General features: G+C 40.0%; 1 protein-coding gene across 1 annotated transcript in view; it reads left to right on the top strand.

Moving 5' to 3' along the window:
• Positions 1–22,275, top strand: part of myo7aa (myosin VIIAa) — a 37,815-nt gene extending 15,540 nt beyond the window's left edge. Inside the window, exons 22-47 of the mRNA XM_063005106.1 lie at positions 231–440; positions 616–792; positions 1,188–1,277; positions 2,261–2,388; positions 3,276–3,402; positions 3,684–3,803; positions 4,365–4,538; positions 4,929–5,156; positions 6,266–6,433; positions 6,561–6,678; positions 7,986–8,112; positions 8,324–8,493; positions 8,858–9,048; positions 9,353–9,477; positions 10,652–10,809; positions 11,907–12,060; positions 12,960–13,115; positions 14,136–14,241; positions 16,189–16,302; positions 17,097–17,184; positions 17,275–17,381; positions 18,491–18,676; positions 18,985–19,101; positions 19,187–19,270; positions 19,407–19,526; positions 20,664–22,275. Coding sequence (XP_062861176.1) covers positions 231–440; positions 616–792; positions 1,188–1,277; positions 2,261–2,388; positions 3,276–3,402; positions 3,684–3,803; positions 4,365–4,538; positions 4,929–5,156; positions 6,266–6,433; positions 6,561–6,678; positions 7,986–8,112; positions 8,324–8,493; positions 8,858–9,048; positions 9,353–9,477; positions 10,652–10,809; positions 11,907–12,060; positions 12,960–13,115; positions 14,136–14,241; positions 16,189–16,302; positions 17,097–17,184; positions 17,275–17,381; positions 18,491–18,676; positions 18,985–19,101; positions 19,187–19,270; positions 19,407–19,526; positions 20,664–20,756 — 3,636 coding nt within the window. The 3' untranslated portion in view covers positions 20,757–22,275. The remainder of the gene's footprint in view (positions 1–230; positions 441–615; positions 793–1,187; positions 1,278–2,260; positions 2,389–3,275; positions 3,403–3,683; positions 3,804–4,364; positions 4,539–4,928; positions 5,157–6,265; positions 6,434–6,560; positions 6,679–7,985; positions 8,113–8,323; positions 8,494–8,857; positions 9,049–9,352; positions 9,478–10,651; positions 10,810–11,906; positions 12,061–12,959; positions 13,116–14,135; positions 14,242–16,188; positions 16,303–17,096; positions 17,185–17,274; positions 17,382–18,490; positions 18,677–18,984; positions 19,102–19,186; positions 19,271–19,406; positions 19,527–20,663) is intronic.
• Positions 22,276–22,926: the final 651 nt, after the last annotated feature.

Below are 22,926 nucleotides of genomic sequence, written 5' to 3'. Positions count from 1 at the left end.
TCTGCCGCTTTCAAAATTCCCTCCCTTACACACGACCTTTGTGTATGTAGAGCAGAAGGTGGCACCTTCACTCGAACCCAGGTCTCAGTGGTGGTGGGCAAACACCACATGAGAGCCCAATGGTATACTTTTGAAATATTTTGTAAGGTAATCTGTATAATCTGTTTGTACTTCTGTCTGTCTGTCTGTCTGTCTGTCTGTGCACCTATATTAATCGCCTGTCTGTGTAGGATCTAGAGCGGACTCAGAGGGAGAGGGGGCTGGAGGTGGAGGATCTGGACGAAGCTCTTCCTCTCCCTGAGGAAGATGAAGAGGACCTCTCTGAATACAAGTTTGCTAAGTTTGCAGCCACGTACTTCCAGGGCACCAGCACTCATACATACATGCGTCGGCCACTTAAACAGCCCTTACTGTTTCATGATGATGAAGGAGATCAGCTGGTATGTTGCCTTTGTACTTCTTCACTGGTTTTACACAACACAAACCTTTATCCTCCTACAAATAAAAGGCTGAACTGTGATGTTGCTGATGCTAATGTTGCTGCACTCATTTATCTTATAAGTTAATATACTGTTCAGTATAGCTAGTGAGTTTTGCGGTGTTTGTGTCCTGCAGGCTGCTCTGGCGGTGTGGATCACAGTGCTGAGGTTCATGGGTGATCTCCCAGAACCTAAATATCACACGGCTATTAGCGACGGCAGTGAAAAAATCCCAGTTATGACTAAGATCTATGAGACACTGGGCAAGAAGACATACAAGAGGGAGCTGCAGGCTCTGCAGGGCGAGGGAGAGGTGAGGTGACGGGTAACGTGAGAAGATTCGGGATTAAATTGCACATGTGACACTAATTTACTCAGTTACACAGTTTGGGTTTCTTTACTAATCTTGGCAAAAGACCACTGTTCCATGTACTTTTTAAGAGTGCTATCGAACTAGCCTTACTTATATGGGCACAGAGAAGTTACCAGCTGTAGTTAATCATAATCACTAATAAAAAATTAGGACAGTAAATGTTTAGAAAGGTTATATACCATCAAATTAATAATGTAATTTATGAATGTATGAATGAATGTATATAAACACGTCACATCAAGTTTTTGTAAACATTTAACTTTTACTGAAAATATAAGCTGCGGCTGCTCCATGATTTATTAAGTTTCCCTCTTTTTGTGTTCCACTCCTTGCAGAACTCCCACATTAATACTCATAAAAAGAACAGTGTACGTCACAAGCTAATCTCACTCACCCTAAAGAAGAAATCAAAGATCACGGAGGAGGTAAGTGACAATGTGCTTTGGATGACCATCCCATCTCATGCTCACATGACTGTAACTGTAGAACGCAATGTTCCATTAGTCCATCCGCTGCTCTGTGTTTTTATAAGCTTTATAAAAAAAATGCTGATATTCTGTCTGACAGCTGAAGTCAGAGATCATGACCACATCCTGGAACCAAGTTTTGCTTTTTGGCTTTGGATTCCCTCCCAAATTCTAACATGCTTATGAAATAAACTTCAGTGTTTATTAGTGTATTAGTGGTAAATATACACTGTGAGGCCAAAATGATGTGGACACCTCTTTTAATTAATGAGTTTAGAGTGTTTCAGTTACATCCTTTACTTACAGGTCTATAAAATGAATGATATAAAATAAATTACATGCTAGGTTTGAATCCCTCGCAATGCTGGTGGCCGGTTGGGCATACACATGTCTAAGGAAGAGGGGTGGCCGGGACCCCGCTGTGGTTTGGCTTTCTGTCCGGGGTGTGTTACTGCACTGCGCCTGTGATTTCAGGCAAACCTGACCCACTGCGACCCTGACCAGGATAAAGTGTTGTTAAAACATGAAAATCAAACAAAAAATGATGTGCTTTCGTTTTTCTTTTTTGGTAACAGTTTTCTGCTCCAGCATGACTGTGCCCCTGGCCCTCAACCCGATTGAACCCAACCCTACTGAACACATTTGGGATGAATTGGAATGTCAGTTGCAAGCCAGGCTTTTGTCCAACATCAGTGCCTGACTTGAGAAATGCTTTTTTAAGTAGATTCGCTCCCGGAAGAGCGAAGGCTATTTCAGGCATATGTATAAGGGTGGGGCAATTCCATGTGTAAATGTCAATGGTGTTGGTGTGTGATGTTAAACAAAGTCCTGATCAGATGTCCACATACTTTTAGCAACATAACATGTAGTGTGGACAGAAGAAAACAAGCAGGTCTAGTATAGAATGCTGGTTCTTACAGTGTTATGATGATTTATTGTAGGTGACAAAGCGTCTGAATGATGGTGAGTACTCGGTACATGGGAACAGCATGCTGGAGGACCGACCCACATCCAATCTGGAGAAACTGCACTTCATCATCGGCAACGGCATCCTGCGTCCTGCACTCAGGTCACACCTGCAGCAACATAAATAGCTCACACTATACAATACTATCACCTCAGGATTTTTATTAATGAACATTCCAAACTCACCATAGACACACCACATCCATAAACCTCCTCTTTGGCCTTCCTCTCCTCAGTACCCCTATAAAACTCTCATCCCTCTTTTGCATATGCCCAAAAAATCTTCCTGCTAGCCTCTAACTATCAGTGCAATACACTGATATATATAGATTCTATATTGTAGACAAAAGTTTGTGGACACCTCTCCTATTTAACTGAGCTCTGGTGTTTCAGCTACACCTATTGCTTACAGATACTGTGTATACAATTAACAATAAAAAATTAATTAGATGCTTTTTTGGCAACGGTTTAGAGAAGGACCTTTCCTGTGTCCATTATACTGTGACCCTGTGCTGGTTTGATGAGTTTGGTGTAAATATTAACTCTACTAAACACTAAACTTTTTGATCAGTTGGAATGTTGACTGTGAGTCAGGCCTTCTTGAACCACATGAGTACCTTACCTTACAAATGCTCTTTTTTGACTGACTGACACACTCCAAACACTTTAGAAAGCCTTTAAAAAGTGGAAGCGGTTATAGTTGCAAGGGGAGGAGCTTAATAATAATGCCCATGGCTTTGGAATTAAAGTTTATTGTCAGGTGTCCATATAGTTTTGGCAGTGGGCACAGACACACTTCAAAATACTTTAAAAAGCCTTTCCAATAGAGTGGAGGCTGTTATAGCTTCAAAGTGGTGGCAATTTCATATTAATGACCAATGTTTTTAAATGAGAAAGCTTATGGTCAGGTGTCCACTTTTGGCCATGCGGTGTTTTAAATTCTTTTTGTGGTCATTTTCGAACTTACACTGTGGTTGTTATGATGTACAGAGATGAGATCTACTGTCAGATCTGTAAGCAGCTGAACCAGAATCCATCGAAAAGCAGCCATGCTCGCGGCTGGATCCTCCTGTCCCTCTGCGTGGGCTGCTTCTCCCCCTCCGAAAAGTTTGTCAAGGTGAAAAATAACAGTCAAAGTACTTTAATTTTCTTCTTCTGGTAGATTTCTGGAAACTTCTTACCTCATCACAAGTAATTAGGACTCTGGGATCACTACTCTGCAGAGTTTCACATTTTCTTCTGCTCATAGAACACCTGATTGAACTTTTGGTTGATTCTCAAGCTCTCCATCAGCTTGATCTGGTGCTAAAAACAGGAACGTCCTGAACTTCTGCTGAGTGGTGGACATTCAAGGCTGTTGTTAAGAAACCCTGATACATGGTATGATTTTTCATGCAGTATCTGAGGAACTTCATCAGTGGAGGACCTCCAGGCTACGCTCCGTACTGTGAGGAGAGACTCAGAAGAACGTTTGTAAATGGAACCCGAACTCAGCCACCCTCCTGGCTTGAGCTCCAGGTAAAAGATAACGTTTATTTCAAAAATGTATAAATAAAATATAGCCAGAGATTTGTGGACACCCCTTCTATTTAGAGTTTAAGTGTTTTCTAACACCTATTTCTAACAGGTGTATACAATTGTTTACATTAAACATATTATCTGCTTTCACATTTTGCCATGAATGTGCTGAAAACAAGCTTAATAAAGACATAGTTTGACTATTGGTGTGGCCTTGACCTCTTAAAACTAGAACCTGACTAAACACCTTACTAATGCCTGGCCTCATTACAGCACAAATGCTCTTTTGACTGAATGATCACAAATTCCCAAAGGCACACTTCAAAATCTTATTGTAAGCCCTCCCAGATGAGTGGTGTCAGTAAAAGCAATAAAAGACAGGGAAGGGGGTTGCAACTCCAAATAAATGCCCATAATTTTGGAATGGAATGTCCAACAAGCTGTCCACATATTAATAACTTTTTTCATATAGTTTATTCAAAGTTTATTTATGTTGAACTGTTCCTAGTGTGTTCTGCTAAAAGTGTAATAAAATTGTGTTTATAATTTTGAACCCATCAGGCCACCAAGTCTAAGAAACCCATCATGCTGCCCGTGACGTTCATGGATGGCACCACAAAGACACTCCTGACTGACTCAGCCACCACAGCCAAGGAGCTGTGTAACGCTCTGTCAGATAAGATCAGCCTCCTAGATCGCTTCGGCTTTTCTCTGTACATCGCTCTGTTTGATAAGGTACGTTTGGGAAGTGAGTGTGCAAAAGTATGTGGACACCCCTCTTATGCATGACTTGATGGGTGGTTTGGTGTGGAGGAAATTCACAGTACTCAATCCCCTTGAGTACCTTTGGAATAAACTAAAACATTGATAGCGTCGAACATCAGCGCCTGAGCTTACAAAATCTTTTAAATAAATAGGTTCACATTGCAACATAGACATCTTCTGGAATGCCTTCCTAGAGTAGCCAGGACTGTTATAGCTGCAAAGGAGCAACTCCATATTAATGCCTATAGTTTTGGTTGTCCAACAAGTTCATGGTGAGGTGTCCACATATTTTGTCCATGTCTTTATAGAACTGGACATTTTTATAGTTTGGATTTCTTGGATGTGTTCTGGCATGTGTAGGTTTCATCTCTGGGCAGCGGTAACGATCATGTGATGGACGCCGTCTCTCAGTGTGAGCAGTACGCTAAAGAGCAGGGTGCTCAGGAGCGTAACGCCCCCTGGAGGCTCTTCTACAGGAAGGAGATTTTTACACCATGGCATGACCCCACAGAGGACGGAGTGGCCACCAACCTCATCTACCAGCAGATCGTACGCGGGGTCAAGTTTGGAGAGTACCGCTGTGACAGGGTAAGGCATGAATCACAAAATACAACAGTGATAAAAGTACAGAGCTGTGAAAAAGTATGTGAACCCATCCTGATTTCTTCTTTTTGTGCATGAATGTGTCACAATTTATTGTTTCGGGTCATTAAACTAAATTTAATATGAAAAAGAAAACCTGAGGGAAATAAAAATTTTAAATAAAATAAAAAAAATAACAAAAACACAAATATGTAAAAAAGCTAAATAAAAAAAAGTTTTGAATGTTTCTTGTGCTTGTGTACCTGTGTTGTAACTTATTTAACAGAATTTTTTTGTGTAAATAAAATTAAGTCTGCCGCTCAGGTGGTGCAGCGGTCTTTTACGATAGCCTACTGCTGCTGAAATTTGGGCTCGAATCTTAGACATGATTGGCTGTGTCTGAAGAGGGCATGCCTAAAGCCCTGAGATGGGTATCCCTGACCAGGATAAAGTGGTTGATGAAAATCAAAATGAAAAATTCACATTCAACTTCACAATATGGCCAAAAGTATATGGACGCCTGACCAAGAGCTTAATAGACATCACATTCCAAAATGATGGACATTAATTTTAAGTCCACCTGCTAGGCTGCAGTAACAGAATTTATACTTACTGAAAGCTTTCTTTTCCAAATGATTTTGTAGTGTGCATGTAGGGATTTGGATGGGTATTTTCAGGCACTCATATAGACAGAGAATTGATGTTTCAATTAATTTCTAAGGCACTAAAGTGGAAATCAAGGATCTGTGCTGAGTACTGGAGTTTGTCAACTCAAAAGCCATTAAATCATGTCTCTATGGACCAAGCGTGCACAGGTACACAGTCATAGTGGAACACCTTTGTATCCAAAGGTGCAGTGGGTGCAGCTTAAACACCGGAAGGGCCGTCCACATACTTTTTGTCATATAACGTATTATATTTTTCTGTTGAACTTTTTGTTCTCATGACTCAATGTGTTGGTGCTGAATTTCTGTTTTGGTTTGTATCTGTTCCTGATCATTAACACTAATAAAATCCTAATACATTATTATCTTTGCTTTCTGTATAATTTGTATTTTAGTTTTTACTTACTTATTTATTTATTTAGTTTGTATCTTTTTCCCGCTGATTTTAAGGACGATCTTGCTGAACTGGCCTCTCAGCAGTACTATGTGGATTACGGTTCTGAGATCCTTGTTGAGCGTCTCATCAGCCTGATTCCTTCATACATACCGGACAGGGAGATCAGCTCCGCCAAGACTGTAGAGAAATGGGCTCATCTGATCATGGCTGCTCATAAAAAGGTGTGAATCACCAGAGGATTTTATTTGCTTAGTCACATTAAAGGTAGAATATTTAACCAGACGGGATTGAGAGAGACGAAGTAAGTGGTGTCGAATCTGAACCTGGTTGTGTTCTGTTGTTTTTCAGGGTGTTTACACACAGAAACTCATGGAGCCACAGAAGGTTAAAGAGGAAGTGGTGGAATTCGCTCGCTACAAGTGGCCTTTGTTATTCTCCAGATTTTATGAAGCCTTTAAATTTTCAGGTAGTGATATTTTAATAAGAAATCAGCCTGATAATTAAAAAACTATTAAAAAAAAACTGATATGAAAAAAACTATTTTTTTATTCATTTCATTTTCTCCAAATGATTAATCCTGGTCAGGGTTCCACTGGGAATCGTTGGGTGCAAAGCAGGAATACCCTGAATAGGGCACAACCACCCCCCCTTCCCCCAATCCTTAGACATAGCCAGTTATGTCTGTGTAGATGCCCGGGTGGTGATAGCACAGCTAAAATTCAAACCCGAATCTCAGTAGATCTCAGTGGTGAGATCCCGGTGATGGTGGGCTAGCATAACAGATGGCTGAACCTTCCAATTAAAAAAGACATTCATTTTTAAGTAATAATTAATTGAACACATTTTTCTAAAGAAAAAAAATCCACTTTTATTAGATTTTTACCACCTTTTTTCTGGTCAGTGTCATGGTGGGTCCAGCCCTCCTCGAATCACTGAGCGCAAGGCAGTAACACACCCTGGACAGGACGCCAATCTGTCTTGGGGCCTCAGCCACCCCCTTGTCAGACACAGCCAATCATGCCTGCATGTACACGCCTGACCGGTCAATAGCACCACTAGGGATTCAAACCCTGATCCTAGCGGGAATGAGCTAGTGTAATTTTCCACTGCCCCACCCGAGCTTTAAAGCGTTAAAGCATTAAAATATTATACATAATATAAACCATTCAAATAATATAATACAATTAGGATATAAAAACAGATTTAAAAATTCAACATTTATTATATTTAAACTTAAAAACATTGAAAAACAGTAAATAATTACTGATTAAATAGATAAGGTAAAAATAAAATACAGAGAGAAGGTAAAATTTGAGTAAAACCTGGAAATACCAACAAATAAAATTATTATTTAGACACCTGTCCTTACTGAGTTCAATTGATTCAGTCACAGCCATTGCTAACAGGTGTATAAAAGCTCTTCTGTTTAGTATGACTGGGCTCTTGGCCGCAAATCAAGGTCCATATAGCCATAGTTCACTGGTTAGCTTAATAATAACAACAGGTTAGCTTAATAATTAGTAACGTTTATTGTGCTGAACCTCACAAATGTTCTTTTAACGAATTTCTACAGCCACTCTAAAGGTTTGTGGAAAGCTGTTGAGATGGGGGGTCAGCTTTATAACAATGCCAATGATTTTGATGGTCGAAAAGCTAGTTTTATAGCCTTTTTTTCAAATACTAACAGGATGATGCTTTTGACTTGCATGTATAACTATACATGATGTTTACCATGTCTTTTCACATCTTTTCTGTTTCATCCATGTATTTCAGGACCCAGTTTACCTAAAAACGATGTGATTGTAGCTGTGAACTGGACGGGAGTTTACTTTGTGGACGAACAGGAGCAGGTTCTTCTGGAACTCTCCTTCCCAGAAATCACCACTGTATCCAGCAGCAGGTATGAACACCTTATAAAGAAGAGATGTGAGTTTAAATCCCAGCAATGCCAGATACATTTGTGACCATGAGTCTACGAGATCATAACTAGTCCTGAGGTCTGGATGGAGAGTGTGGCAATATTGGAGCACACAAAGTTATTGTTCTTGTTTAAATCCACAAATTAGTCTTGTGATTGTGCATTAAATGTTTTTAACTCTCTGGTTAATCAGGGGTGGAAAGCTGCAGGGTCAGAGCTTCACTTTGGCCACTATTAAGGGAGACGAGTACACCTTCACATCCAACAATGCAGAAGATATACGAGATCTGGTGGTCACATTCCTCGAGGGTCTCAGAAAGCGGTCCAAGTTTGTAGTAGCAATTCAGGATAATCCAAATCCAGGTAAAGATATTGTTTTGCAAAAGCAGCTGCACTGTGTATATGTTTCAGGAAAGTTCTGTCTGTTGAGAACCCAAATAGGCTGGTAGCACAGCCTAGACTTGAACTCCGGTCTCCACAGTATGCTAGTACGCTGCACCACCTGAATACTCCCTATAATTAATTTACATAAGCCAACTTTCAATTCGAGCATCATTTTATACAGATGGCAATCTTTTGGAATTAATTCATTTTACTTACATTCACTGAATGTTAATGTTACTACCTCACAATTTTAAACGACGTGTAAACTAATTTAAAGCTTGATTAACACAACTACTTGTATATATCTGGGTGTATTTGTACATCTATTGTCTGTCCTTATCAGTCGGAGATGACTCCACGTTCCTGAGTTTTGCTAAAGGTGATCTCATCCTGCTGGACCAGGACACAGGCGAGCAGGTCATGACCTCTGGCTGGGCTCATGGAATCAATGACAGAACAAAACAGAGAGGAGATTTTCCTGCTGACTGTGTTTACGTTCTGCCCACCGTCACCAGACCTCAACCAGACATTGTGGTCAGTGGGATTCATGTACATGGAACTGCTGATAGAATCGATAATAACAATTTATATTTTATTCATTCCTAATGAACACAAAACTACTACAGTATTTTGCTAATTGTGCTGTTAAATAATAGATTCAATCACATTTTTAAAAACCTGCAATACATTTATTAGAAGCAAAATAAATACTGTATATACATGCAAGAAAAAAATAAATAGACGTGACATGGCCTTCTTTTTGCTGTAATACTGCTAACAATAACATCTTCCCCTGCTGCTCTTTTTTTCCTCCCTTTTTCCTGTGTGCATCACTCAGGCTCTGGTAACTATGACACCAGACCAGCGTCAAGAGTCTCTGCGGGTATCTCAGGTCACTCTGCCCGAAAGTACTGAGCGAGTGAAGCCGTACACACTGGAGGAGTTCTCTTACGACTTCTTCAGGTACAAAGAATAAATATAATCAGCTCTGAGTCAGGTCTCAATGTGTCATTAGGAAAGCTTTTGCTAAATAGCCATCCAAATCTTAATCTCGTTCAAACCATTGCTTTACATTTACATTTCTTATTCATAGTGTTGTAAGGAAATTTGCATTGTTTCATTCACAACTGGACTAATACAATTAGTACAGTTAATACACTCACTCACTTCCTTAACCACTTATCCAATTGGGGGGGTGGGGGGGATTAAGCCTTATCCCAGCTTTTCAATGGGCGCAAGGCACACAGTAACACCCTGGACGGGGCGCCAGTCCATCGCAGGACAGACACACATACACACACTCATACACACAACCATTCACCTATAGAGCAATTCAGTGTCTCCAGTTAACCTGACTGCATGTTTTTGGACTGTGGGAGGAAACTGGAGCTCCCGGAGAAAACCCACGCAGACATGGGGAGAACATGCAAACTCCGCACAGAAAGGATCCGGACCACCCAAGACCTTCTTGCTGTGAGGCGACAGTGCTACCCACTGAGCCACCGTGCTTCCCAAAATTAATACAATTAGGACATAAAAACAGATTTAACAATTCTACGTTTAAAAAATGGAATAAATTATATTTAAACATATAAACATTCAAAAGCAGTAAATAGAATTTGGATTACTTATTAAACAGATAAGGTAAAATAAAATACAGAGAAATACGGATATGCATTATTTCATTCACAATTGGACTAAGAGAGGCAAGGTTGGGGGGGGAGTCACATGGAGCTTAGCGTGGCTCTCTGTGCATGATACGTTTCTGTGTGTAAACCTAAAACTGGCAGATGATAAGAAGTGGCCGCAGTGTCAGAGGAAGCGTGTGGTGATCCGGCTCTTATTAATCAGATCAGAAATCACTAGATTGGAAGATAAAAGGGGAAAATCCAGAAAAATAATATAGAGTTCATGGGCTGTATCTTTTCCTGCGTAAACACAATTATAAGTTGCATATCATGTTACACAGCACATTACAGACACTGATGATTAGCTTTGTACAGTGAGACCTGTACTACCATAATATACTTGTCTATTAAAACTGTCTATAAAGTTCAACTATAGCTTTAGCAAAATCTACTTGCAGATATTAGGTTTGCAGTTTTTTAATGCTTTTTGATTTTCTGATTCTCTTCAGGCCTCCACCTAAACACACTCTGAGCCGTGTGATGATAACGAAGAACCGTGGGAAGGATAAACTGTGGTGCTGCACACGTGAGCCCCTGAAACAACCACTGCTGAAGAAAGTTCTGGCTCATGAAGATCTCTCACAGGAGGCCTGCATGGCCTTCATCGATATCCTTACGGCTCTGTATTATTTAATGTGCAGACATTCAGTTCAGTCCTGCTGGGATTCAACAGTACTGGATTATTGGGTTCAACAACTTCATACAACTACTTAATACTTACATACATAATTATGATAAGTGGTCATTGTTTACACAGCACACAGGAGTGATTTCCTGGCTGCATCTTAAAACCAAACAAAATCTGTCTTTAGCATTGGTAGTGCTCTAGAGATTATGTTTAGTACAGTGTGTAGTTTGACAAGCGCCTTTTAATTTCTACTTTTTTTCAAGCTTCATTTTAAATCTAAATTTGGTTTTGCCCTAATAACATTGTTCCCATCAGCTTTTAGGTCAGAAGTCCACTCAAGCATCTCCTGACCTTAAATCTTGTTAGAAAGTATTGTAATAATGTCTGGAGAGCTAGAGACCTTAGCTCAGAATTTAAATGTTAACTCCAAATGCTACCATTTAATAATAACATTAATAATAATAAAATTGAGAAATTCGATGACCTTTTTAAATCAACTTACAACATGACTGGTAGCCAACAGCAGTCAGTATAATATAATATATAATAAATATGTCATGTAAAACCTGTAATAGTATAATTAGACCCTGAAGGCCCATCATTTTTGATTGCAGAGAACAAAACATGCAAGTGGGTCCCATTAATCAAGAAGCATTTCACAAAGCTTTTAGCAGACACCATAGAAACTTACAGTTGTAACTGAATACAGTGCAAATTGAGAGTTAAGGGCCTTGCTTAGGGACCCAACAGTGGCATCTTGGTAGTGCTTGGCAGGTTTGAACCTGCAACCTTTTGATTACTAGTCTAATACCTTAATTACTAAGCTACCACTGCCCCAGATGTGGAAGTCTGAGTTAATAAAATCAATAAATGTTTAAAACGTTTCATTAAAAATATGTTGTTTGACCGGTTGGGAACCACTGAATAAAGTGTTGGGAAGTTGCAGTGGGGAAAGTTCCGGACCCTCACTGATATAGTAAAGATACCATTTATTACAGTTCTATCTACAGTATAACATATGCACACTTCAGGGATGAAAACTACAGTGTGAATTTCCTTCATTCATTTCTCTGCACCTGTTATGAAGTATATGGGTGATTATCCATCGAAACGAACTCGCTCTGTAAACGAACTCACAGATCAGATCTTTGAGGGAGCGCTGAAAGCAGAACCTCTCAAGGATGAGATCTTCTGTCAGATTCTCAAACAACTCACTGAAAACCATGTGAAGTAAGTCATATTTTATATTGATCTTTCCTTTCTGGTCCTCTCGTTTCCTCCTGTCATCACTAACAAATGGAATCACTGATCACGATGCAGTAACACACCGGCAATCATGTCTGTATGTAGATGTCCTACCGACCAATAGCACTGCTTGGGATTTGATATCTAGCTGTAATCAAACTAAACAGTTTATTAAAGATCTTCTCAACATTACTTGATAAGACAGGGTCAACAGGGAACTAATATTGAAGCATTCTGTAAAATTACTACTGTTATACACATTTCCATGTGCTGAGTTTAATATACTTTATAGTGAAGAATTATAGTTTCCCTGATAAGGATTTAAATTATTTGAAGGCACTCGGGTGGCGCAGTGGTAAATTACGGTAGCCCACTACTCCTGGGACCTAGGGTTCGAATCCCCAGCGTTGCTATTGGCTGGTCGGGTGTCTAAATACAGACATAATTGGCTATGGCAGTGTCTGTCCTGTCTTTGGTGTGTTACTGCATTGTGCCCAGTTCTGGGGAAACTGGACCCACTGTGATCCTGACCAAGATAAAGCTGTGGTAAAACATGAAAAAAATTTAAACATACCACTGAATCAACATGATCAGGGTGGATGTACTTAACAGCCTGTGTGTACACCTGTAACAGCATGTGTGCGCTAAACCTGCTGAATTTCTGCTGAGTCAGATTTAAGTACAGCTGGAACACACATGCTGTGTGTGTGTGTGTGTGTGTATGTGTGTGTGTGTGTGTGTGTGTGTGATCTCTGTTCTCAAATGAAATTAACCATCAGTTGTTAAAAAATAACTGCAGATATTCTTTTCACCATAAAAGAATGCAGCTTCTTAGTAAATCCGATGTTTGAATCAGCAGTATCCCATGTGTGTATGTTGTACAGGTACAGTGAAGAAAAGGGCTGGGAGTTACTCTGGTTGTGCACTGGTCTCTTCCCTCCCAGTAATGTCCTTCTGCCCCATGTCCAGAGGTTCCTGCAGTCCAAAAAACACCATCCACTGGCCTTAGACTGCATGCAGAGACTGCAGAAAGCTTTAAGGTAAAGACAAAAACAGTAAAGTTCAAGTCAGTAAAGAAAAACTCAGGGTGGTCATTTAGACGGCAATAATATGGTTGGTTGTGATTTGTTGGTGAGGATGGTGATAGTGGTGAAGGATCAATTCAAATGATGTAATTGCCTTTATATGTGATTCACAGATAGGTGCAGTGTGTATAAGGACTGGTTAAATTTTGCACATGAATTTTCCCTCCCTTTTCCCCCAATTAAATCATTTCCAACTCCCAGTTGTAACTCTGCTGCTTCTAGCACTACCTCCTTTCTGGCCAAGGAGCGCTGTAGACCATCACATGCTGCTTCTGACATACACCTAGTTGCCAGCCACTTCTTATGGCCTGCCAGTGTGGGGTTCTACACAAAGACCTCCCAGTTTGGAGACAGTTGCCACAGTTTCATGCCTGTGGGAATGTGTGCCCATTCAGTTCAAATAGCATTTATAAGGTCAGGCAGTGATGTTGGATGAGAAAATCTGGCTTGCAAATGACATTAAATTCTACTCAAGATGTTCAGTGGGGTTGAAGGCAGGGTTCTGTACAGCCCACTAGAGTTGATCCACACTAAAACCTGCAACCTGTGTCCTCTTTTTATGCTCTGGGGCACGGTCATGCTGGAACAGGCACTTTTTAAAATTGCCTTAATGTCTTTGTTTTATTTAACTTTTATTAATATGTGTGGCTAAAACCATTAAATTCAGCAGTTTGAAGTGTTTATATACTTTGGGCCATATAGTGTATATCGCTTGCTGAACTACAGCGACTGACCATTTGCTGCTTGAATGTTTTCTTTTTGTTGTGTACTGGTACTACATGACCCACGGTCCATTTCCAGCCCATGTCCTGCTGGTTGAGCTTTTTTGTCCTACAATGTCAGAAATAACATACTCAAGTCTATTAGAAATTGCTAAACAGCACAACATTGTATCAGCTTAAATCTCATATGTGTTTTTTTATTATTATTATAGATGTTTAATATCAAGTGATTGTTTTATTCTGTGTACAACAGGAACGGCTCGAGGAAATATCCCCCTCACCTGGTGGAAGTGGAGGCCATCCAACACAAAACAACACAGATCTTCCACAAAGTCTACTTTCCAGATGATACAGATGAGGTGCACATTTTATTACTGTAAAGCAGAGATGTTTACAAGTCACAAAATACGAATCCGAGTCAAGTCACGAGTCTTTAGGCTAGAGTCCAAGTCAAGTCACAAGTCTTTAGGCTAGAGTCCGAGTCAAGTCACGAGTCAATGTAATGTACACAAAACATATATTGGAAATGTAGTGTAGAAATAAACAAATAATATGTAAGTTCAGATAAAAAAACAACAGATTAGCGACTGTATTTTGCCGTTTTACTTCATGCCTTTACTTTCCTAGTCATTGTGCAAATGAATGTAATTTCCATAACAAGAAGGTACCAGTTAAAAGCTTAAACTGATACTTTTTGTTTTCATTGCAAAACAAAAGCGCGCGATAAATCACGGCACAGCGGCCAAAATCCAAAACACAGCAAAAAAAATCATAACCACTGCTTACCTTAGCTTATGTTCTTCCAGATGCTATTACATTTATAAGCGTGTGTCCCATTAGGAATATAATCCGTTATTTTGTAAATGTGCTTATAATTAAAAACCTCCTAACTTTTCCCGGTTGTGAAGTAAAACATGAACTCGTTAGAAAGCCAATCAAGCGTTTCATTGACAATCATCTGTGTGACGCAAACTGAATAAATGTAAATAACAGCATTTTCTTACTAAAAATAAAATCGGAAGGTCTGATTGGTTCAGAAAGCGCTCTTTCAACCATTAGCGCCAATTCTGTAGGAGCGTTCCATTCACCCCAGTGGTTCCTGTGCAGTGCACTATGTAGGGTATTCCACCATTTTAAATGAGATTCCAATCCAAAGGTAACGAAAATGTTCAGATGAAGTGAACTTGTCACACCTAACTAATGTTAACACATGCTGATGCTAGGGACTCTTGTTGTTTACGAGTAATTTTTTTTGTCATGAGTCCAAGTCGAGTCTGAAGTCGCTGTGTGTGCGACTTATGTGCGATTCGGACTCGGAGTCGCAGATTCGAGTCCCCATCTCTGCTGTAAAGACTTAATTTTAAACAGCCATGAGTGCTTTTTGCGTTCCTCTACACCAGACTCATCAAATCATGTCTTTATGAACCTTCATGCTTGAACAGGAACTGTTGCCACAGCATTTACATTTACATTTTCTGCATTTAGCAGACGCTCTTATCGAGAGCGACTTACAGAAGTGCTTCCATAGTGAACATTTCATTTCTCAAGTTTAAGTAAACAACAGTCGAAGAACACAAATCTGCTGAAACCTGTTAGAACCAAAGTGGGTTTTTTTTCCCATCTTTCCCCAATTTAGTAATTTAGTCCTTGGTGAAATTCTGCTTGCACCACCACTATGAGACAATACCCCCCCTCTAACACATCTTCTTCCCTTAGACACAGCCTCTTTTGCCTTTTGGGCACCCAGCCAGGTCCATAGCACTGCTGAGATTAATTTACATTTTTAGCATTTAGCAGACGCTTTTATCCAAAGCGATATACAGTATTGTCCAAACAATTGAGGGTTAAGGGCCTTGCTCAAGGGCCCAACAGTGAAAACCTGGCAGTGGTCAGGCTTGAACCAGTGATTACTAGTCTAGGACCTTAACCGCTAGGCTACAACTGCCCTTGCAGTGGTGTATCATATGTCCCCACTGCACCACAAAGCAAACTGTGTCCAATGTAAGTAAATCATAGTTTTACTAGTGTAAATATGTTCAGATAATCAGATTGAACATTGCTGATCTCTTTTTATAGCCTTTGTTAAATATGAAGGATTTTTTGCTGTACTAACCTGCACTTTCAGAGTTTTTTCCCATCGCTAGCTAAAATAGCGCCGGGTTGTTGTGTAACAGATTGTTGTATAACAGGTTGTTGAGCTCAGCAGTGTCTCCTCTGAGTACAAACATCTCTTCAGAAGTACCTTTGACTTCACATAATGTACTTTCAAGTTCAGTAAAACTGTCTCTTTTTTTTCCGTCTCTCAGGCTTTCGAGGTGGAGTCCAGCACAAAGGCGAAGGATTTCTGTCTGAATATCTCTGGCAGATTGCTGCTTAAGGCTCCAGACGGCTTCAGCCTGTTTGTGAAGATCTCAGACAAGGTATTCAATGAAATTCAAAGAAAGCTGTCAGATGTCAAGACCTGTATGAATAAAAGGAATATAATATTTTAGAAAAACACACGCCTGTTTATTCTCAGAATTTAAAGCATAACCATAAAAAGTTTGGATTTGTCAAAGTTTCAGGAAGGCCTACAATTATGCAATAATACAATTTTTTAAAATAAAATTATATATATATAAATATTTTTTTTTTTACTTTTCTATTTTTCCAACCTTTTTCCCCAATTTTCTCCCCTAATCTAGTCGTGTCCAATTACCCCGATTGCATCCTCCACTGATTCAACCCTCCACCGCTGACACATGCTCAGTACAGACTGCATTTTTCACCTGCAGGAGTCGAGTTCATATGTTGCGATCAGCACTGTGCACCCTGATCAGTATTATTCCTCAGCCCTTCGCAGGTGCCATCAATTAGCCAGCAGGGGTCATAATTGCACCAGTTATGAGGACCCATGAGCCGGCTTGTCCCTAACCCTATGAACAACAGTCAATCGTTGTTCATGCAGCCGCCCAGCCGGGTGACAGAGCTGAGTTTCGATATGATGTATTCGAAAACCCAGCTCTGGTGTGCTAGCGTTTTTTACCGCTGCGCCACCTGAGTGGCCTATTATAATTTTTTTTGTCTGGATTTCCCTCCCATACTACACTGGGCTTTCAATACATTCCTGAGCATTTCACAGTCTTTTAAAAAAGCTAATGTAAAGTTGCAGTAAAGAAATAGAACATAAATATGTAAATATGTGATGCATGTTTGTATATTTCACCACTGACAGGTCATTAGTGTTCCAGAAGGTGATTTCTTCTTTGACTTTGTCAGACACCTCACTGACTGGATCAAGAAAGCCAGACCTGCTAAAGATGGTAAAGTCATTGTGATAATTCACTTACAAACTTTGTATGACTTTATTTAACCAAAACAGTTTGTAATCTTTATTTCTTGCATCTAAACAGGTATAGTGCCTTCTCTGACCTACCAGGTGTTCTTCATGAAGAAGTTATGGACAAACACAATTCCTGGAAAAGACTCTTTTGCAGATTCTATCTTTCATTACTACCAGGTAACAAGTTCTTACCAGACCAGGTCACTACCAGGTCTTAAGTTCTGTCAGGTCAGAATTTGTTTTACAGTAATATTCAGACTAGCAATAACTTTACCCAGACAGCATTTGTTTATCATGGTGATGCTCATTTCAGAATATCTATCTACCTGTGTTCTCCCTGATAATCTCTTGTCTTGCATGTGAATGGCACATGAATGGCACATAACTCACCAGGCTTTTCTTTGTGAAAACGATGAGCTCATTATTGGCCTACTAATGTGCTGAAAGAGCATTACCATACTGTCACAATTTTCAAAACAACATAAAATAAAGTTTCTTCACTTACATTTTCCTTAACTGCTTTATCCTAGTTAGGGTCACGCTGGGTCCGGTTTCACCCGGAATCTGTGGGCACAAGGCAGAGATACTCTGGACAGGGTGCCAATCCATCTCAGGGCTTTGGCCACTAACTTTAGACATAGCCAATCATGTCTGTGTAGATGCCATGCTGATCAATAGCACCACTGAATGAACTAAAATGGAGATTGCAAGCCAGGCCCTCTTGTCTGAACTTCAGTGTCTGACCTCACAAAGCCCTTCTGTATGAATGGGCATAATTTCTCACAGACACACTCCAAAATCTTAAAGAAAGCCTTCCCAGAAGAGTGGAAGCTCCTGTTGGTGTCCCAATACTTCTGTCCATATAGTGTATATCATATTCTCTTTATGTGTGCAACAAAAGCAACAATCATCAACTTTCTGAGTGAAGTTTTTAATTGAGCTGCACAATGCTGGGATTAAGTGTTGGGGATGGGATTAGGTGCTGGGATTAGGGGATGGGATTAGGGGATGGGATTAGGTGCTGTGATTAGGGGATGGGATTAGGGGATGGGATTATGTGCTGGGATTAGGGGATGGGATTAGGTGCTGGGATTAGGGGATGGGATTAGGGGATAAGATTAGGGGATGGGATTAGGTGCTGGGATTAGGGGCTGGGATTAGGGGATGGGATTAGGTGCTGGGATTAGGGGATGGGATTAGGGGATAAGATTAGGGGATGGGATTAGGGTAAATTGTGCAACTGTGTGTGATCTTTGACACTCCTATTTATTGTCTGTATCTTCCAGGAGCTTCCAAAATATCTCCGTGGTTACCACAAATGCTCCAGAGAGGAGGTCTTTCAACTGGCAGCTCTGATCTACAGAGTCAAATTTGAAGATGATAAATCGTACTTTCCCAGTATCCCTAAGATGCTGAAAGAACTAATTCCTCAGGACCTGATTCGCCAACTCTCTCCTGATGACTGGAAAAGAGTGAGTCCATCACTGGGACGGTTATCAAAATAATTTAAAATAAAACATTGGAATGTGATTTTATATCTCAAATCTCATTAGCTTGTAGCATGATGTTACATGTAAGGATACATGTTAGAACTAGCTAGCAAGCTAATGTCATTTAGCAGTTTTAAATCGTAGAAGGGTCTATGGGGACCTGTTAGAATTATTTCTATTGTTGTATAAAACACAAATAAGAATTGGTGTCAATCACAAACTGGTTTAATGTTCTTCTATTCCTGATCAATTTTCTATTGTCCACTTGATCTTTGTTTGGTTCGATACAGTCGATTGTGGCGTACTTCAACAAACATGCAGGCAAATCCAGGGAGGAGGCCAAGCTGATGTTTCTGAAGATCATCTACAAGTGGCCCACATTTGGATCTGCTTTTTTTGAAGTCAAGGTAACAACACTACAAGCAAAATGTCACAACATATATCTATTTTATTCATTTTAATAATATGACAAGTCTTTTTTCTTTCCTGCAGCAAACCACCGAGCCAAATTTTCCTGAAATCCTTCTCATAGCCATTAACAAGCATGGAGTCAGCCTCATCGACCCTAAAACCAAGGTGTGTGACATTACTGCCACATACAGATCTTCATCATCAGGGTTTGCAGTACACATGAACAGAAGGAAATGAGCTTTTCCAGCTGGTGTATGTATGAATCACGCTCTATGACGTGTCCCTGTCTTGTCTTTTTCAGGATATTTTAACCACTCATTCATTCACAAAGATCTCCAACTGGAGCAGCGGCAACACCTACTTTCACATCACTATTGGAAACCTGGTACGAGGAAGCAAGCTGCTCTGTGAAACCTCACTGGTGAGTTTATTATTAGCTTGGATATGTGTTCGTATTGTTAGTGGTTTGGCTATACTGTGATCAAATACAGACACTAACTTACACCAGATTATTCAAGCTGGTGGTGTACAAAGTTCTATCATTTCATTTGAGACTGTGGAATTGTGTCCTAACTCCTCATTATTGGTTATAATTGACTACAGCTGGTGACTTGTTTTTGTCTCCATATAAATATGACTAGTTTGACTTAACCTAATACCAAGTAAATGGAAAAGTGGGTTTCCTAAAAAAAGGGGTCAGGAAGAAAACCCAAAAGTTCTGATGATAAATGAGTCATGGCCATGATTTAGTAAGTCGTTATAGTCTGTTTTGCCCATAAGGGGGAAAAAATGCTTTTGCTGTTGAGTTCTTCTTTGTAAAGGTCTTGTATATCTTGACATCTTGAATCTTTCGTCATAATTTGGAGTCACTTGCAGTGTGACATGGACTAGATCTTATGAAGTTGTGGCCACATCTGAACTATCTCATTCCCACTTGTAATAATATCATGGCTACTCGTTCCTAGGCGTAATGTGGCATGTACATACATTATTTTTATGTATACGAGATGTCACCAGCAGGGCTCCGTACTTACATAATCATTTAACATTTTTATTTTTAGCATTTAGCAGACACTTTTATCCAAAGCGACTTACAGTACCGTGACATTGTACGGTCTGAGCAATTGAGGGTTACGGGCCTTGCTCAAGGGCCCAACAGTGGCAACCTGGCAGTGGTGTGGATTGAACCAGCGACCTTCTGATTACTAGTCCAGTACCTTTTCACAACGTTGTAATTCTCTTGGTGCTTGAACCACCCAACACTGGCTGAGTTGCAATGTGACCAAAGTCCTGCAATGGATTGGCAGGGGCCGAGTGTTTGATGAACGTTTGATGAACATTATTCCATATTCTTCGTAATAAGCATTGCTAAACATTGTTGCCTGTTTCGTGTAGTTTACAGTTACTTGGCTTGCTACTCTTCTCTAAAGGAGCTTTGGTTTAAAAATTTTCTATTTATCTAGAGTAACGTGTAGCGATGTGAAGCACATTTATACATTTTAAAGAATTTGCTTACTCACCTGCTTTTTGAGATAATAATCATTTCATCTTAAACCAGGGCTACAAAATGGATGATCTGCTGACCTCATACATCAGTCAGATGCTCACCACCATGAGTAAACAGAGAAGCTCTCGAGGCCAGAGTAGGTGAATGTCTTACTGGCGGGAGGCGGCCGAGCTGGTGCGTTTGCTTGGACGCGTTGGCCAGCCGTGTAGCTGGAATCGTACCTTTGCCTGGCAGCTGTGGAGAATGAGCCCACGTTCTTCTGACAGCTCGGAGGACTCTGTTTACCCTGACGATGAGGCCAGTTCGTCACTCTCCAGCGAGGACGACTACCTTTAAACCGCGATGTGGGTCAAACCGGCTCACCTTTGATCTCCTCCCGCCTCTGAGCCTGTGAGACACATCATGATTAGCATTCTGTTTCTGCAGGCTCGTGGGTTTTCCAAGGCAGCTTAGAAGTGACCTGCAGATACCGGACGTGTTCATGAATATTAAAATTTGGACGATTTTGTGGAGTATTGATATGCTATTTAAGACTTAATACAGAAGAAGTTATGCCAGTTTTTATGTATTTGTAAAGACAAGAAGATGGTCACGTTCCTCTGCTCTTACAGAACCGTTCCTACTTGTGGGAGACTAGCAGTGAACAAACCAACAGTCCACAAATAATCAGGAGTTTTCATTGCTCTATCATACCGTATTTTCTGTACCTTAAGTAATTGTTACTGAACATAAACTTGTTGGACATCACCTTACACAACCATGGTTAGTTCTTTTAAAACATAACAGCCTATACTCCTGAAAAGTCTTTCCTCAAGTTTTCAGTGTGTCCAAACATTTTTTGCTCATTTATCCGCTCTTACGTCTATTAGACCGTGATCCAAAAATAATTTAAAGTCAGCCATTTTATAGGGACATCAAAACATCACGGTGCCTCCCTGACGAGAGCCACAGACAGTCGCTGGCCACATTTCCACTTCCCTTGTGCAGGCACCTCGACCAGTGGGCAGCGGCCATAGTCTCAGCAGCCGTGAGGAACCCAGGTCACAACCTCCCTCAGGCATGGCAAAATGTGACTGTTGAGCACCCAGGCAGATCGATAGTACAGCTCGAGCGGCAGTGGGCTAGCGAATTAGACCAATGTGACACCTGAGTGTCTGCTGCATCCCATTCCTTTAATGTCCAACTCTTTATGCCGTAAATGCTGAAGTAAAACATCTACCATAAAACAGAAACACTAACAAACAAGAAATGAAGCGCTAACATGATGTATGTTGCGTTGCTGCATCAAAGCATCCAGAAAATACAGTAAATGTGTAATTTTGCCACTGAACAGCTTTAATGATTTTTGATGTTCTATACTGCATGTGAATTCAGTTCTGACGATGTAAGTTATCCGGGATTGTGTTAACATTTTTATATATTTACTATATGTGTTATGATGAACCCTGTCCTTGTTTATGTGTTTATATTTTTAAACACTGTGAACTTTACTGTGGATTCATTTACTGTTGTAGACGTACATTTTGGCATGTGTCCAAGTCTTCCTGAAAGAAATAGTTTCAGAAGAATTTTGGCATTAACGGTGCAGTTATTACCTGAGTGATAACAGAAGCGATCTGCAACAGCTACAGGCAACTGACAAATAAAAAGATAAAACCACAAAGTGTCTAAGTAAGATGTTGGGCCAACTTAAACTGCCAAATCTGCTTTAATGGACCAGTACTAAAAAGATGGGGAAAGATTCTATCAAAAAAATCTTCTCCAGGTTGAACAGACGTCTCAAGAGAAGTCACAAGCATTAAAGGTTTACAAACGCTTGGTGCTGATGTGTAAGTCATGCCTATGTTAAATGCATTAATCAATAAGAAACTGTTCACTTGCAGCAAACACACACACACTACTTATTTAACTTCTGCTTCATTAAAGGACCCGAGTGCAGGTACTCAAAAACATGGGACGGTTAAACAAAACCTTTATCAGAACTGTTTTTAATTTCATCATGATTATATTTACAGTCACAATTAGTAGTTCCAATAAAATAAAACCATTATTACATAATGTCATAAGCCACAGTTTATAATGCTGAGAACACAACTATTTTCCTCACTGCTGTTCAGTCAGGCTGTTTTTACTGTAGCAGCTGATATATGAAAGTGCTTCGAGTTTACTGTACAGTTTCATGAGTCTCTTGGTCTAAAGCCTCAGTATACAACATTTCTACTATATATAATTCACTCTTCAATTTTCACCATTTACACTTCAGTCCACTTTTTGTTGACATTCAGACTTCAGACATCTTGTTTCCTATTTTTCA

Source organism: Trichomycterus rosablanca, chromosome 11 (assembly GCF_030014385.1).
Source record: "Trichomycterus rosablanca isolate fTriRos1 chromosome 11, fTriRos1.hap1, whole genome shotgun sequence".
NCBI lineage: Eukaryota > Metazoa > Chordata > Actinopteri > Siluriformes > Trichomycteridae > Trichomycterus > Trichomycterus rosablanca.
Note: the sequence above shows the minus strand (reverse complement) of the source record. Positions and strands in the feature narration are given on the sequence as shown.